The sequence below is a fragment of the Nothobranchius furzeri genome, chromosome 2, assembly GCF_043380555.1.
Source record: "Nothobranchius furzeri strain GRZ-AD chromosome 2, NfurGRZ-RIMD1, whole genome shotgun sequence".
Classification (NCBI taxonomy): Eukaryota; Metazoa; Chordata; class Actinopteri; order Cyprinodontiformes; family Nothobranchiidae; genus Nothobranchius; species Nothobranchius furzeri.
Genome location: NC_091742.1, coordinates 14230251 through 14249109, shown reverse-complemented (window position 1 = coordinate 14249109; position 18859 = coordinate 14230251). Strand labels below are relative to the sequence as shown.

Genomic DNA, 18859 nt, shown 5'->3' with positions numbered 1-18859 from the left:
GCTCTGTCTTCTCCATCCCCAGTGAGTCATGGTGGATGGCTGCTTATACTGACCCAGGATCCTCTGGAGGTTTCTTCCTGTTAAAAGGGAGTTTTCCTCTCCACTGTCACTAAATGCTTGCTTAGTATGAGGATTGCTGTAGTTTTGGAATGTTTACTGTGTGAAGTGCCTTGAGACGACTCTTGTCGTGATTTGGCGCTAAATAAACTTGAATTGAATTGAACTTGAATTCATTATTCTAATCGGTCACTCTGAGTGTTTCATGCAGACTAAACATGAAAATAGTCTCCTACACCTATCTCCTGCATTAGCTTCTGATAGAAAACAGACGGTGAAACTCTAGGATTAGAAAAGCCTGACAGATCCACGTCACACTGTCACTAACATTCATGGACTCACCCATCTGGACTAACGACGGGGAAGGCTGTTGTTGGTTTAGCGTCCAGTAAACAGCTAGTGGAAGCTAACCATTAGCATTAGTAACACCACCACACAGCAGAACTCCTCCAGGCTTGTGTTATTTGTGGAGATAAAACATCAACGTTGGAGAGCAAACAGTTGTGTTGCTCTTAGCCAATCAGAGGAGAGACGTCCAAATGTCAGGAAATAAGGCTCCAGATCCTGTCGTCTGAAGCTACTTTCTCCTCTGGCTGATTTATTCTGTGCTGAATCAGGCGCACCAGAGCTTTGTTTCCTCAGAGTTCAACTTACAAAGCATTAATTTCTACTAGAGACTGCTGTAGATTAAATAACATACAAAAACTAAAGGACATCAAATTCAATATAAAACCAAACAAATCAACAAAAATGAAATTACTGAAAAGCAAAAATATATAAAACAAGGCAAAAATAAAATTTATCAACTACTTTGGCATCTTTAAACTTTCACTGGCTCACTTTAAAAAGCGTTTGTGTTAAAAATGAACTGATTTATGTAATTCATGCAGCATTTTAGCAATTGAGACCACAAATAAATAAAAATCCAGTAAAAATCCTCTAAATCATTTCCTTTAAACTGATATTTTAAATGCTACATTTGGTTTAGCTCAACAGGGTTGGAGCTAATTAACATAATGCAGTTGGATAAACGGAACGAGCTGCTAACGGGATTACAGGGCTATTTATAGACTGCTAAACACACACACACACACACACTTAGATAAAACACAGGCGGAAGTGTGTTTATGTGTAAATCATTCAGTTCCTAAGGAATTTTTATTTCAGTTAAACAAATTTATAAGTGAAAATATGTTATGAATCACTGATTAACAAACTCACTGCAGGTAAAATGCACAAAAACATATTTTTGTTCTTTTTACCTGCAGTGAGTTTGTTAATCAGTGATTCATAACAGATTAATTCAACTAGATTTAAATGAATAACCTGTATTATTGATAGAAATGTGCTTTAATGAAATACAAAAGGAAGAGACAGGAATATTATGAAATCCCCCTCATTTTATTTAGTCGTTTACACGCCATCCACAAGCCAAGAATCCCCAGAAACAGTTGTTCTGTACGCTGGTCAGGCGTTTCTGTCAAGTTTAACACACAATTATTTCACTTTTCATCTTTTGAAAAGAAATGGATTAGATTAGTCAGATTGTCCAACCAATCCGCACACATGAGGTTTAATGGAAGAACGAGGTTCATGCTAGCATGCTAACATCAGACATGTCCTGACTGAACAAAAACCACCACTTCTCGTCAAGCAGGGCATTTTATTTTCAACATAAATAATAAAATAAACCATGGAACATATTTAAATCACTTTATTCATGGACTTCATTTGGTCAGTTTTATAGTTTAATAAAATAAATTAATTTGTTTATCTACTACATCACATCAAGACTTTTGGCCATTTTGTTTTAGTGTAGAATGATAAAAATTATCTTACCTGTAATAGACAGTTTCTTAAACAGCCTCTGTTTGGAGAAATGAAGTGTCTGCATTCAGGAATGCTAAGCTAACTGCTAGGTTAATGTAATCAGAAAACTACTTTCAGGCATTTTGGCAGAAACAAGAAATTCCAGCCAAACTGGACACTTGATGCAGCGTTAGCGCTTCATTTAGCTGCTGCACGCAACATCGATGCTAGTAAACAACCATAATTCTGTTGGAATAAGTTTATAAAACAACATATGTGAAAAGCTAAGATACTCTGGAGATTGAAACAGTTTCTAGACAACAGGAACACACTTTGACACACCGTTAGCTTGTCCTGAAGGATGCAGACTCCATTTTTCTGAACAGAGGCTGTTCATGAGGACATCCTGCAGTGGGTTAGGAAGTACCATAATTGGATTAAGTTCTGATTACCTACAAAATAATTTTAATTTTGTCCCCTGATGATAAAAACTGATCTGAGGTGAATTCCAGCTCGCTGGATCAAAATCTGATCAACTAAAGAGATGCTGATGTTTTTCTCTGACCTGGCTCATGAGACGTGTTCGGTCCTCAAAATTTAAACTTGGATGTGAATCGGTATGTTTGGTGGCGCTCACGTGGAAACGCTGCACAGAGAGATTACTACAGATTAATCTAATCTGAGAAGACAGAGAAAGTATGTTTGTTATCAGGAACAGGCTTTTGTTGGTTTCAACTGATCCAAAACATCTGAATTAAACCCATGAACGTACAGATTTCTACATGAAAATGTTAGCATTAAAAGAGCAAAACTGTCAGAATCCCTTTTAATGGATGTTAAATGAGCTCATAAGTGAAAGATGGCTGATACAGAACCTAAAAGGCGAGAAAAACCCAACAAGCAGCTTTGATTTACGTTAATTCGTAACAATAACTGAGATTTATTTGATAAATTGCTTTTAAAATGAAACTAAATTAGACGTCTTGTTAGGAAACTAAATGTGACAAAAAAATAATAAAAAAGCACCAAAGTCTTAGAGTTTAGAATAAAACCCAAAGTTATAAAATATTAACCAGCGAAATTAAATAACCTGCACAAAAATAAACTCAGCTTGTGGGAAGATGAACCTTCAAGTTTTGTCTCACCTCATTTAAAACCAGTGTGTGTGTGTGTGTGTGTGTGTGGGTGGGGGGTGGTGGTGGTGGTGGGGGGGGGGTAATAAAAATGAACACCTCAATACAATTATTTTTTAATAAATCCTCTTTATAACATCGACACCTGGACAAAATAATTATCTCAGGTGTATTTTTATTTTTGAACAGGAAAATGTCCCATGAGTCACAAGAAGGGGCAGGGCTTAAAACGTATACTAAATCCAGCCACCAGGGGGCGATTTTTACGCTTCAGCTTACGCGCCAGTTCCTTTTCTCTGGATGTGAGACCAATTTTAAGTTTTAGTTTAAGTTTTACTGTTAAAATTTTAAATAAAAATTCTGGCCAGTCATTTTTACTTCCTTTGTAAATTAGAGAGAAATGTAAAACTCACCCTAAGGAGCAGGCATTTATAAAGGGAATGATTACATCTCAAGTGAGGTGAATCAGAGTCTCTTTAGTCATTTTGTGGAGCAAGAGGTAAAAAAAACAAGATGAATCGGGTTAAAACAGACTCGGACACGTGTTTGACAATCAGAACCGTGGCATTAGAACAATGGCCCGAACCCGGTTAGCCGTGTGCTTCACGTTAGCAAACGGAACTCAACACAAAAAGAGAGCAACAATAATGCGACAAAGAGTCTTCTGACGTTCCATCAGAGGTCCATGATTTGGCATCGACTCACCGCACATCACACTGGGTTTGGGGGTGAGCCGGGTAATTCGAGCAGTTTTTCGCTGATCGGGAGGAGAGGCGGTTCCATGCTGTACAGAAAATAACGCATGCTTTGGCTCAGACGTTTAGCATCAGACCATGAAGTGTGGCCGCCTCCTGATGGAAACTTTCCTCTGAGGCAAAGTTTTCCCCAAAAATGTCAGGAAGTCTGTTATGAAAACCCTGTGATTGGCATTTAGCGCTCATCCAGCAGAGTAATGGTCTGAAGATGTTGATGCAACATTTAACTTGGACGTTCCTCAACCTCCTCAAGTCTCCTGTCGTTTCCGTTGTGCAGCTGGTTACTCGTCTTTAAACGTGAACGTTAATCTTCTACCCGCCCAGTTAAGTCCACCTGATGCATCCTTAGTTGGCAGCCTTAAACGGACTAGTCAGAAAACAGGAGGGAGAAGAGTGTCGTCCCAAAGAGTCTATAGAGAATTCCCATAACTTGGCTGATTCCACGGAGACGGACGGGAGCAATCAGGAACCCGCCTCGCATTCCAGGAGGGTTGGGATGGGCATGGGGGGTGGGGGAGGTCTGGACCGGCTGGTGATGTTGGACTGGTTTTTCTCTGGGTTCAGCAGTTGGATGCAGCTGGTTGGTGGAAGAACCCAGAAAGGCTAGGAGGAAAAGAAAAAAGCAAAACAAAAAAAAACCAAAAGTTAAATTAAGTTTAAAAAGACTGAAAAGATTACCAACGTAAGGCCAGCACCGCATATCAGTGAAGATTTACTAAAAATGACTTTTTGGCACGGTAAATGATTAAATATTACCAATGGCGCTATTCAGATGTCATTTTTCTTAAATAAGAGTTATTTTTGTCTAGTACACTTGGTCTCAGCGAAGCTCCGCCCACGCCCGCTCCGACAAAACACACCCGCAACACCGTCTGCCTTGGTAGTCCAGCGGTCCAGACTCCGCCCACTCGGCAGCACCTTATGTAGCCAGCAGAAGCAGATTACATCTTTTCAGAATTGAGTTTTATTGATTATTGATCTCTAAAGATCTCTGAATTTGGTCGTTTCCAAGCAGCATTTCAGTCTTTTCACCTCAGGTGGACTCAAACTGGCTAAACGAAGACAGTAAAAAACAGATTATTCCTTTTATTTTAAACGGACGACGGTGGCACAGGAGTTAAGTGCTCGCCCCGTAATCGGACGGTTGCAGGTTCGAGCCCCGCTCAGTCTGTCGCTGTCGTTGTGTCCTTGGGCAAGACACTTAACCCACGTTGCCTGCTGGTGGTGGTCGAAGGGAGCGGTGGCGCCAGTGCTCGGCAGCCTCGCCTCTGTCAGTGCGCCCCAGGGCAGCTGTGGCTACATTGTAGCTCATCCCCACCAGTGTGTGAATGGGTGAATGACTGATTGTGTTGTAAAGCGCCTTGGGGGGGTCCCAGGACTCTAGAAGGCACTTTATCAAATACAGGCCATTTACCATTTACCATTTACCATTTAAACAGTTTATGGTTAAAAACATCATAGCAAGTGTTGGTAAAAAAAGAAGAAAACGAATTACACGCTTGTGCCAGACAAACAAGAGTGAGTGAGTATGGCTGGAAAATAAGCATATTTCAATGAAATTAGCTCTATTGACATTTACGACAATCTTGTAGAATACTAAATTTATCTGACTGCAGTTTGCAATGATCAGAATTTCTGAGTGCAAAAGAGCGTTCGTCATCTTTAACTTCTAATCTCCTGTGCATGGTGACAGGGTCAATCTACGACACAGTTCTCTGCACAATACTGCTATCTAATAAGCTAATGTGCACACAAATGAGTGTGCATGTGCTGTGATGTCATTGTTTACATAATGTTTGAAAAAGAAGAACTTAAAGGAATTTTACCTTCCTGCTTGCTTTCGCTGAGCCTTAATCACACGGTCACTTTCCTGAGAAGAGAGAAGGTTTGTCACTGACGTTTCGATGCAACATTTAAATGCTTTAAGTTGCACAAAGACAAAGTAAAATACGGCAAATTTGAACCAACATAAAAGCAGGATTTACAAAATAAACCAAAAATATGCTGATGTGATTAAAATCAGAGCCGTTTACATATTTCAGTGAATATCTGCTTCATCCCACTGAACAACTCCCATGCATCGTACACATGCAAGCCCTGATAGAGTGTGTGTGTGTGTGTGTGTGTGTGTGTGTGTGTGTGTGTGTGTGTGTGTGTGTGTGTGTGTGTGTGTGTGTGTGTGTGTGTGTGTGTGTGTGTTGAGGTGCACGATAGGAAAACACATGCAGGTGAGAAACTGTGAGCAGGAAGATTTCTGTGTGACGACCATGAAGCCGTTTGTTTACAGATCAGTGAAGAAGCAGCCAGAGAGGAAGGTGACAGGAAGCAGAAAAGATGGAGACGGATTGTGATGGAAGACAAAACAGTGGAAGATGGCGGGGACACGCGGGTTAGACGAGGCGGCTCTTACGAGTCATTTAGACTCTGGTAAGTCATCCCCGGGGTTTCCGCCTCCTTCTGCTGTGGTCGGAGACTGTGGCTCAGGTGGAGGCATGGGCATAGGCAGGGGGATGGGCTTACTCTGGTCCTCTGGGGTTTCTGGACTAGATGAGGGCTGGATTATGATTACTGTGGCACCTGTTGGAGCATAAATAATCCTGGCTCACAGACTCTGGTTTAAATGTAAGACAACATCAAATTAAAGGAGCAAACAGAAATAATCCAACAGGACATCTATGGAGGCTGTTGCTTAGAAACGCGAGGTACACTTTATTAGGTACACCACGAGTGCTATTACCAGGCTGGAACCCTTTCTTACCTTCAGGGCCACCTTAATTCTTCATGTCATTGATCTACCCATGTGCCCTAAGAGGTTCTGGTCCATTCTGACATGACACCATCAGCTCCATCCATGATGATGATGAGGTTCTGGACTGGTCTGAGATATGGTGACCGTTGGGAGTCCAGTGAACTCATGGTCATGTTCTAGAAACCAGTTAGAGATGACCTGAGCTCTGTGACCTGGAGCATGATCCTGCTGGACGTAGCATCAGAAGATGGTCCATGTGGTCATGAAGGGATGAAGATGGTCAGCACCAATGCTCAGGTAGGCTGTGGGGTTTAAACCAGGCTCAGGTGGGACTAACGGGTCCAAAGTGGGACAAGAACACCCCTCCACACCACCAATACACCAGCAGCAACCTGAATCACGATCCATGCTTTCATGTTGGTGACACCAAATTCTGACCAGACAGCAAAAATCCAGACTCAGATGGTTTTTCCAGTCTCTTCTGGTCCAGTTCTGCTGATCCTGTGGGTATTGTTGCCTTGGATTCCTCTTCTTAGCTGACAGAAGAGACACTTGGTGTGGTCTTCTGCTCCTGGAGTCCTTCTGGAGAAGCTGGGGTGGTTCTGCAGACCTCGGTAGGAACCAGAGCCGCAGGCAACGTTCCATCATCTAGAACCAGTCTGACCAGTCTGTAAGCCCTAGAGATTGTTGTGGGTTCAAATTCCAATAGCTCAGACAAGTCTGTCTGGTACCAACAACCAGACCCACTCACGTCTCCATTCTGAGGCTCATTTTGAATTTCAGCATGTTTAGATGCATAAATGCTGCCATCTGATTGGCTAATTAGACATTTGGGTTGACAAGCAACTGTAAAGGTGTACCTAATAAAGTGCCCAGTAGGAGCATATGCCCTTGTTATGTTCTTCGTGTTTCTCATTCAATTCCAGACTTTCTGTTCTGATCTTGTACACGGACTAGCTAACCTTCTGTTTTTACCTAGTTGCTATGGCAACTAGGTAAAAGCCTGAAACTCTGCTAAGAACACAAAATCTGTGGAATTAGAGAGAGCAAGCGTGTGCTGAAGCAATCGTTTAATTATGAACATTTTCTGGAATTCAAAAGTCTGACAGGAAGACAAACAGAAACGGCCTCGTCTCTCAGAAACACCTAGCCATGTGATCAACACTTCCTTAGTCTGCATAGTCCCAATCTTCCCTCTTTTAAGTCCTCGAGTTTTACCCCATACATGATCACATAAATGCATGGAGATGCGTTAAATATGCTGCATCTTTCCGCTCACGGCTACACAGACATGCATCCATCAGTCTGAATTAAAACCAGCCGGGGACACCGCCGAGCGCTCACCTCCGTCCTGGTCGGCTCGGATTTGGGCCTCCAGGTCTTCGGGGTCGACGTACTGGTAGTGCTCGTCGTCGTCGGGAGGTTTGCACTTCCCGCAGCAGAAACAGCAGCAGCAGCAGCAGCAGCAGCAGGTGAAGACCGTGCAGCACACCACCAGGCTCTGCAGGGATTAACGTGCAAACACTTCTTCTCAGCCACAGGGAAGAGTTTAGCAGAACTTGTTCATCTCCAAACTGTCGACGGCAAACAGCGTCGACAGTTTGGAGATTTACTATTTTCTTCTATCCTGTCAGATTACAGCTGGCTCGTTGAGGGACTAGATATGAAATCTAAGGCAAAATACAAAACAGTCATTTAAAAGTAGGTGTTGCTTTTTTAGGGGAACACGGAACAAAACAGATCATGAAACACAAATACCAGACTGTAATCTTAATCGTCTCGGACAGTCAACAAAAAACCAACAGCATAAGCTTCTGCAGAGGAAGCACATCTGCTGCACATCTGTTGTGCTACACGACATTAGAGTGTGCAGAAGCTGCTGGTGTGTGTCAGTCCTCAGCAGCAGGACCGGTTCTACAGACACAACCGGGCCTCTTTGAACTTCAAAGGTTCTGCACAAACTTCCCGAGAACTCGCAGACTCACAGGTGAGGAGCAACTCCCGCGTAAAACTGCATGTAAACGTTACATTTACTCCTAACCATGTGATCAACACTTCCTTAAACTCGGATTATTGGTCTCATTTGGTAATCTAAGGTTTCCATCAGTGGACAAGCTTTAAAAGCAGCTACTAAACTATTTTGGGTGAAGATTAGTTTATCTGTGAGTTTTCCCCTCTGAGTCACACTAAACTACTCCTAAATAAACTGCTATAAGTGCAAAAATGCACGTAAAGGTGAGCGCCACACACCTTAAACCACCACTTGGACATGAGGAAGTAATATTTGACGCTTTCCTCTCCGAACTGCTCGGACACGTAAAGGCCCATGGAGCCATACTCGTCGTAGATCTTCCTCTTGGTCTCGTCGTTTAAAATGGAGTTGGCATTGTTGATCTCCTTAAACTTCTCTGCTGCTTCCGGATTGTCCGGGTTCTTGTCTGGATGGTACTTCAGTGCTAGTTTTCTGGCAGGAGAGAAGAGACATAATAGTTGGAAAAAGCAGCAACAATTCCATCCCATTGTCTGATTAAATGTGTCTAAACCCAAAAGCAAACATCCTGGTCTCTAGTATGAATGAATGCCTTGTGACTCTGTGCTCTACAGCTCCCGATTCAGGAAGTAGAAGTTTGTCAGTGGGTGGTCCCGAGCCAAGGTGGGCGGGGACATGAATGCTAATTTTCTTGTGATGTAGAAGAGACGGGGGTGTTTCTCAGTGTCAAGACGCCTTGCTTACGAGGACACTGTCCTTCCTTGGTCAAAGAAAACGGTTAAATGGAACAGACTTGCATCACATGACCGCGGCTTCCACAGCGGTCATGTAACGTCACGTGATACGGGAGATAACGTTATATTTTATATGTATTAGTCACTTTCAATATGAATATATAACGAACCTTTTACTTTTTAAATTGTGTATATGTTTATTAAATTAAATATAAAAGCGAGTTACTACCCGCTAGTCATCGAAGCTGCAACTACTGAGCTACTAACTAACCATAGATAACTTCTTTGGGTCTAAAAAAAGCATTTTAAATTAGCTGACTTACTTTTAAACTTGAAAATTGTCCACCGGAGTAGCTGCCGGCTTCTGATCCGCCGTCCTTTTGAAAATACCGCGGTGTGTTCTGGGTAATTTTTGACCAAGGCTAGGCTACAAGACACCTCCCGTGTATCCTCGCTCAGCTAGCTAAACGGCTAACAAACGGAGAACACACGCCTCGGTAGAACATGAACATTGGAACACATCTTGATGGCTCCTGATGGCGTATCTCCTAGGCAACCGGGGCGGGGCCAAGACATCAAGGCGAGGTTCCTTGGCATTGGGAAACACCCTGGATTTTTCTGATCCAGTCGTATTCCTGTCTACTTCCTTTCTGCGGCTCATGCAGACGATGGGGTTGGAGAAAATGTCCACGATCAGCGTGCACGTGCTACTCAGAGTGGCCGATCGTATTTCAGAAAGAACAAGTGTTGCATGGTTTCTATGAAAGCAAATCTGTTTCATTCCTGTAAAGATTATGAAACCATGTAGGAAAGGCTTTATTGCACCTTTAGGGACAGAAATCTGAACCAACCATGAAGAATTAGTTCATAATTACAGGCTGCTTTCTGCTCTGCAGCAGCTGATCCGTCTCAAACAGGCAGTGAATAGTTATGGTAGTTACTCTGATTACATCACGCTCAGACAGCTTACCTGTATGCTTTCTTGATTTCCTCTGTTGACGCTCCTTTCTCCAGGCCCAAGACCTTGTACACGCTCTCCCCAGAGGTGGACATCTTCCTCTGGGGGCGGGGCGGGTTGGGTTCAGCCATGGTTCTCCTCTAACAAACGTAAACAGAAGCTGTAATAATGTCTAGCAGCAGGATTCATTTCCTCTAGTTGTTCCTGCTGATGGACTATTTCACCTGTTTTTACCCGACAAACTTAACTCGTTATTCAGAGGCAGCTCTTAGTCTCAATCCACAGTGAGTGTAATTATGCTGTTTATTTGGAACTGAGGGTTCTGGGTATCATTTTATTTTTACTGTAAATAATGAGACATTTTATAGTTTTGAGTCACTAGCTTTAGGCTACTTTGGTAGCAAGTCCACAGAGGAACCCATAACTGTTCTATCCTTCACAATAAGAGTCTAAAACACAAATATAGATAATAAAAGAGGTCATTAACATTGTTTCCTGGTAAAAGTCTACAGAGAACACACGTCATGAACTGTTTTCACGTGGATCGCCACAACCAAGAGGCTGGCGTCGTGTACAGCAGGGCGATTCAACTCTGGGCCTCGAGGGCTGGTGTCCAGCATGTTTTAGTGGTTTCTCAAGTCCAGAGGTAGGCAACCCTGGTCCTAGACAGCTGCAGTCCTGCGTGTTTCCAGCCATGTGTGAACGTGCAGCTTCTAATTGGCTGAACACATCTGATCCAGGTAATCAGCAGCAGGAACAACAAGCAGGACGAGGACCAGGGCTGCTTATCCCTGCTCTAGTCCAACGCACTGGATTCAGTTATTGGATCACCTGCAGCAGCTCATCGGGCTCTGCAGAAGCCTGCTAATCACCTGCTGATTGAAATCAGGTGTGTTGAAGCAGGTTAAAACCAAAACGTGCTGGATACCGACCCTTGAGCCCTGCTGTACAGGAACATCTGTGCAGAGTATAGACTGGAAGCCCCAACGTCAAAGTGGGTAGCCCCCCTAAGGTGGTGGAGAACGAGAGCCAAGCTCCTGCGGGACGTCGACATCCAGACTGACAAACAGGAGGAGAGCAGCAGCAGGTGAGTTAGTGACTGGCAGGTCAACCACCATAAACTTTACTGAAGAATTTAATCCAACTGTAAAAAACAAATACAAAAATTCTAAAAAAAAAAAAAAGACATAAAAATTAACCCCCCCAAAAAAATAAAATAAAAGTTTTTTTTTTATCTGAGTTTTAAATCTAAAGGGTTCATTTATGTGAGAACACTGGTTACTCGATAGTGTCTGCAGATAACAAATGTACTCAACCTGCTGACGTTCACACACAGGGATTTAGGAGCAGATACATCAGCAGAGAAAAAGCTGCTGAACCTGATCTGAGTTCTGATTAAAAACAGATTCTACGGTGAAACCACAACAATAAAAACCTCTACAGCTGCTCGTGTTCACTCCTTCCACAAACACATGAAACAAGCTAAAAGCCTGACTCAGGGTGATGGCGGTGACTCAGGGTGATGGCGCTGAAGGAAGCAGGTCGGGGTTATTTAAGGCAGTAATGTGTGCCAGCTTTAAGCATTTAAACAAATCTAATGAGATAAATAACAAAAATAGTAATTGTCCCTCATTTTGCTGCATCTTCTGTTTTTGTGAGAATTAAAGTTTTTTTTAAAGGAAAAGATTTCCTTTGATATCAGTTACTCCATCGTTCACTTGGGCGTTTTTATCTCCAAACATGATTTTATTTTAGCCTCAGCTCGTTTGTGGAACTAGGACAACTTTAATCCCGTGTGCGAGCCGGAGGGCAGATCATGTTTACTAAATAGAAAGTTCAGTATAAATAAAAACAACAGTTACACAATGCAGAAGAGTCCAGCACGAGTCCTCCGCCACACAGCCAACGCCACAGCGTTTAGTCAGTGACTAGAGAAGATTACATTATGCTGAGCTAACAGATTACCAGCCAAGGCTACGTCAGAGAGGACCAGCGCTGCGGTCAGACGTACACACATACACTCTCTCTCACACACACACACACACACTCTCTCATACACACACACTCACTCACACACACACTCTCACGCGCACTCACACACACTCTCTCATATACATACACACACACACACACACACACACACACACACACACAGAGTTTTTTTTAATGTTCGTTAGACAATTACCCCATTACAAATCTCACCATGATCCCAGCTAAAAACTAGCAAGAATAAAGGCTTTTGTTATGAAAGTCTTATGAACGACATCAAAAATACTCTAATGTCATGAACAGAGCATTCTGTCATCAAAATTATTAAGTAAACCAAAAACATTTATTTATTAAGGAAGTTTGGGAATTATGATCATTTAACCATTTTCAATTTTCTGTTGAAATGAGTGAAATTTGAGCTGTTTCAAGACAGCAGCAGATCACTCTCGTCTGTGCTCAGCCTAGCCGTTAGCTCATCAATCCTGCTGAAGTTAAACTTTCTCCAAACAAAGGTCATTCAGGAAATTACCTACATAAGATATTAATAACCGCCCACTTTTACACAGAAATGCAGTTAATTATCATCATGGCATAAATATTTATCAGAGGAAGCTCCTGTCAGTCTAGTTTTATATGCTGCAGTCGGGGAAGGAAAACCAGAGATCCTTATCCCAGCGACTCTCCCCAGCTCCTCCTGAGGGATCTCCGGTGTTCCTGGACCAGAGAGGAGAAGTAATCTCTCCAGGGAGTCCTCCCAGTGTTACAGCATTCTAATCAGATGCCTGAAGCACCTCAAATGAGGAGTGTTTTCACTCAAGAGTTCCTGTGAAGGAAAATCATCAGAGCGGCTTGCATTCTGGACCAACCATCCAAGACTCATGATCATAGAACATCAACACGCCAGCAAATCCAGATTCTTGCTTTAAATATTGATATTTTTCTTTATTTATTTAATGTAAAAAAAACAATTACTTTATGTTCAACTACACAGATTTAGAATTTTTTTAAATAAATAAACTAAAATGTTCTGCTTGCAAACTAATTATTCAGATTTTCTTGCTCTCAGTCAAATAAAATTCTCTCTAAAATCAGATTTCCATCTTTAAAAACTAGAGTGGATGGCTGCTAACGGACATCATTCTTTTCTCACGTCTCCAATAAGATGCTGTGAAGGGCGACGTCTGTTTCAGCAGCAGAAAGCTGCTCTACTCCTATTGTCTCATCTAATTAGTTAAAGAGCCTCTTAGTGCTTAGGCGGCGTTTCCAGCAGAACCAGATGGTACTTCCACATTTTAGCTCTGAAAACGGGCGACTCGGAAGGAGATTATCATTTGTGCCAAGATTTTATAGAAGAGGAGGACCTCATGTGAATGCTTTTATGATGACTGATCAAAAGTGTCAGATATTTTAGTTTTCCATTTGAACACCTCTGATTAGACTATAATTACAACACACAAGGTGCTTTGCCAAGTAAAATGATCAGAAAATGAAATGGAACAAAAGCAAAGTTTAAAAAGTAAACAGAAAAAAATATACTAATATTTAAACATCAGCCTTAACATTAAAGTGCTGCTCAGTTAGTTTTGGGTTTACTGCAGTAGAAGATCTCCTGGATGAAACCTGCAGGTTCCATCACAAACTGCTTATTCCAGATGTGCACGTCTTTAATAGTAAACACAAGATTTCCTCATCAGCCTTCATTCACGGATTGGATCTGAGATGAAGCAGATAATCACCTCCTCTTTGTTCATTTGTATAAACCATTTCACTGAAGAATCGCTGCTGCAGCAGCAACAGCAGACGGGTTTTAATCAGCTCCTCCAGCACAAACAGGAAGAGACTGCATGAACACTGCATAAAGGAGATCACAACAGAAACAAGCTGCCGGAGCCAAGACAGCTGATGTAAACGCTCCATCCACACATGCAGCACACACCCAGACAGGGTCAGGACTGAAGATGCCTTTCCACAACACATCTGAAGAATGGTCACCTCTCTGACCACAGAGCTGCACCAGCGGAACGTGTCGACCCATCAGACTGCCACCCGAAGCCGCCGTCCGAGTCGAGTCTTTTACAGGAATTATCCAGCTGCACATGTTTCAAACGCGCCTGGTTTGTTTTGTGTATCAATGAAAGCAGGAGACAAGGACAGTTTAGGCTCCTTTAATAAGGTCGGCTGTTTTGGTCAAATCCTGAAAATAATCTTCATGATTTCACCACAGGAGAGCTAAAAGAGCTTGATCTGTAAGACCTCTCAGCTGCAACCACACAAAATTTTATCTCAATTTCTGTAAATTAGAGCAGTTTGGAGCCATTTTTGTACTTCCTGCAGTCAGTTTGCTGTGGCAGCCATGTTTGATGGGGTGAATCTCAAATTTAAAGGGACTATATTGTGCAAAATCCACTTTTTAGGAGCTTTTGACCTAAAAACACCCCCAAAGTAATGTTTTGCTACACACATGCATTTTGCTCTCTCAGCTAGGGGTGGGCAATATAAACGATATAAGGTAGAAACGATATAAAATTGGGTAATGATAGTTTTTGGCTATATTGCAATACCTCGATATCGCGATAACACATGACGTCACTAAGATGTGCACCCTGCTGACATTGGGACAACAGAATGACTGCAAGCATGGAGTGGGTGGAGGAGGAGGCCTATATGCCTCAAGTGGCATATATTTGCCACATGAGGACATTTAAAAGCATGTCATTTTGACATATATAAACAGAGGAAAAAAATATCGCAATATATATCGTTACTGCACATGCTTCAGATTATATCGCAATATAGATTTGAGGCCATATCGCCCAGCCCTACTCTCAGCTGCAGCTTCTCTTCAGCGCTGCTAAGCTATTGTAAATGACTGGTGTGCATCATCATGCCCTGCTCCTCTCCATCCAGGTAGTGCCTAATCAGGATCCCTCTTCCCTGGACTGTAAACACTAACTCCCGCTCTCTCAGAGTAGCTGTCTGGGAGTTGAATCTCCACAGTTGTGAAGGAGTGACAACTTTCTTATCTAGTCTATTCTAAATAAAGCCTAGAACCCAAAAATGGACTTTGTCTGCAAGAGGAACAGGATCCCTATCCTGTCTTCTTGAAGAAGAGTTTAATCAGCAGAAATAGTTGGTTTTTATCTTCAGGAGGCCTTAAAAACCAAGTCAGAGTGTTGGATTACTGAATTACTTCTTCAAACCAGCATCATTCCAGCCTTAAAAGCACCTGATGGATAGGCCAGAGCGGGTGAATAAAACAAAAATTCTATACGCTAGCTGCTAGCTGAATATTTATAGTTTGGTGGGTGAGCGTTGGGGGCGAACTGGGACAATAATTCATCCCAGCTGCCTTCTGGCTAACAATCGCAAACAAAAACAGTTTAACCTGTCTTTCTGCATTTAGCAGCTAATAATAATAATAATAACAATAATAATAATAATAATAAATGACAGCTAATTTTTAAGTAATTTTTCAAATGTGTTAAATTAAAAATAAATAAAAGCTTTAAAATTTTTACAAGAACAAAATAAAAAACTGAATTTAAAGAGGATTTTACTTAAACAACATAAACCAGCGAACTTCTAAACAAATGAGACAAACTTCTTCAGTTCTTTATTTCTAGGTAAAGACAACGACCCAGAAATGAAGAGACCAATAATAGAAATAAAAACAACTTTAAAGCATCTGACGTGTGTTTAGTAGCAGCTCTTTAAAAGCTCCAGACTAGGCTTGTTCTCAGAACCGAGGATCATCATGTGAAGCCTGCAGGTAACAACCCAAATCTTATTCAGATAAAACATCAAAGCACTTACGGTATTCTGTAGTTCTGATGGTTCTAAAATTAGAAACAATGCAGTTAAGAATAACTCTAAAGACATTTAATAAAAAATAAATAAAATTCATCTATTAGTAGCCACTCGTTCTCTCATTTCATGTCCAATACTTTATAATCTGAAAGATCTACTGTTAACTTACTAAAAGATTATAATGTTCATTTTTATTTCACATCTAAAATATAATATAATAAGGACTTTGTTAAATCCTCCTAAGTAATACTCAGATAAATAAAAAATAAACCAAAAATTGGGTTTAATAAGACCATAAAGGAACAAACGAGGCTGAGATTGTGACATCACAAGCAAGCTGCACTGATCATTTAAGAGCATAACAGCATTAATAACCTGCATGCTCATGAACAAGATGCAAACAAATAAATAAAAATCCAGGATGACATTGGAAAATAAAAAAAGTAAGATGATTAAACTCTGGAAGGCAAGAGATGCGGAAATCAGGTTAGAGACTGACCAATATATTCAGTTTTTTTTTACATCGGCCAAATTTATTTTTAAAAGCCGATTTAAAAAAAAATTACCAAATCAGGTACCTGTGTGGCCAACTGCCGCCACTACTAGACTGAAGAAAGGGCCCGAAGGACCCAAACACATTGTTCATTTTATGCTTTGAGTTTGTTTTATATTTGAAGTTCAATAAATATTAATTTACATTGCACACAGCGAGTGTTCAGTTGAAAAATCGGTATTGGCCTTAAAAAACTCATATCTGTCGGCTTTTAAGTCAGGTCAGTAACTTTGGTGAAATTAGAAAGAAACCTGATTACTTTATGATCATTAGATCTGCTAAGAAAACAAAAAAGGCTGAGGTAGGTAGTGTTTTTAGGATTTAAGTTCAAAAGGGATGAGGTTAAAAATGTATTTAAATGAATATGAATGACTTTTAAACACAACATCCTCTCCATAGAACTTTGAATAAAAGTTCAAACTAGCTTTTAAATGTCAGAGAGATCAATAAGAAGTGCAGTAAATCCCAAAATAGTTTTCACTTTGTGGCTAAATCAGATAAATTTAAGAAAAATAAATAAAATCCATGAACATGTGAAAGTTTCTGCTCCAAAAATCATACATTTTGAGTTCATTTGAGTTTTTAAAAAATTATAATTTCAACCTGTTAGTCGTAGATCTTTGTGATAACTTAAAACTGGTTAAAATCGGTATTGGCAGGTCAGAGCCGTACTAGAATAAGAAATTGGTATCGGCTCTCCAAATAAGAATCGGTGCATCTCTAGAATCAAGAAACCAAGATTTGACAACTAAATTAAACTTCAAGTAAAATGAGATGACAGCATCTGCACAGATAGGTAATGTTATAAGACACCTGATGTCGTTGTTTGGGAATAATGATGGAAGAAACCCCACGTGATTCCCGTCTGTTTGTCCTTATGAGCTCTAATCCTCTCCTAATCCCGCTACACAGGGATAACTACTTTCTATTTTACACCACAACATTCATCTACCTTTTGCAACATTTCAATTTATTTTTGCCAATTTCTTCAGATTCCTTGCAAATCACAGTAATGCTGACTCAGCATCCCAACCTCCATCTGATAAAACTAGAAGCACATTGATGAATCTGCACAAACATCAGCACTAGAGAGGCGGTTGCTAAAGCAACAAGCTGGGAGCAGGCGTTGTTGGCAGATAAGCCAACATGCGTTCATAATTTGGACGATTTTGTTAAGCTCCATCATCTAAACCGTACACGGAAAGATAATCTGGATGCTTTCCCTAAACATTTCAGAACAATTGCACTAGAAATTCGGCGTAAATAAAACACACGATTCACTTAAAAAAAAGACAAAAACCCAAACAGCCCTTTATTTCACCCATTTTAGAACATAGCAAGTTAGCTTACGACACCGCCCTGCAGCTAACCAGCCCCAACAATAAAAACGACGGAAACGTCTCACCTTGAGTAAACTGAACACCGTGTACCTCGTCGTAAGGTTAGCTGGATCATAGAGGCATCTAATTTAATGTCTTGGCTCGCAGTTAACGGGACAGAAGCACGGTTCCGTTAGCCCGGTAAGCAGAGCAGTGACAGACCGCTGGGCTCGCCGGGTCACTCGCTCCTCCTTCCAGGAAATAACGGATGCATGGCGTGCTGCGTTCATGGACCGAACCTGCACGTCAGAAATGTTAGAAGCACGTCACATACAACGATTTAACTTTTATGTTTTAACAAATACTTTAAAAGCACAGCGAAGTTGTCAGATTAAAAAAAATCAATTTCCCACTAGTATTTAAATATAATCGTAATAAATCTGGTTTTTATTTTGAAAACATGACATTGACCTTAACTTGTACCCCTTTAATTTTCCGACAGTGATGAACGCGTCAGCGCAAGTCCTGTTCCACTTTCACTTTTTTCCCCCTAAACATTGAATTTATCATCATATAATAACTTCTAATTTGTACCAAATTTAAAGAGCTCTAATATTTTTATAAAGATTCAGACGCACAAGTCAGATTCTATTTTTGAAGCACTTGTATTGAAATAGTTTCATATTGTGACAAAAGGACATGGGGAAATTGTCTTTATTTTATTATTTCATGTTATTCAGCAACACTTCACTGATGTAGATCCACATTTTCATTTAAAAGTATATTACAGTATAACAAATTGTTGAGTTACAGCAAAAAATAAAAATAAATAAAAAAAAACTTAGCACTGAGAATATTTGCCCCTTTCTATATCCATTATTGCTCCAGGTTAAAAACCAACAACACAGTTGAAAATGGTCTATTACAGCTGATGTAATTGATTCAGAGTATTGGTAAGAGCAGAACATACTGTGTATTGTCTCTTAAGCATCCTAACTGGTTAGAC

General features: G+C 40.9%; 1 protein-coding gene across 1 annotated transcript; it reads right to left on the bottom strand.

Annotated features, from left to right (window-relative positions):
• Window positions 1–4124: 4124 nt before the first annotated feature.
• On the bottom strand, window positions 4125–18080 carry dnajc5ga (DnaJ (Hsp40) homolog, subfamily C, member 5 gamma a). The gene is made up of 7 exons (XM_015947752.3): window positions 17940–18080; window positions 10198–10325; window positions 8754–8967; window positions 7848–8004; window positions 6165–6331; window positions 5581–5624; window positions 4125–4357 (listed from the first exon to the last, which is right to left on the bottom strand). Exons 2-5 carry the CDS (start codon window positions 10314–10316, stop codon window positions 6168–6170), a joined length of 654 nt encoding a protein of 217 aa, XP_015803238.1. The 5' UTR covers window positions 10317–10325; window positions 17940–18080; the 3' UTR covers window positions 4125–4357; window positions 5581–5624; window positions 6165–6167.
• Window positions 18081–18859: the final 779 nt, after the last annotated feature.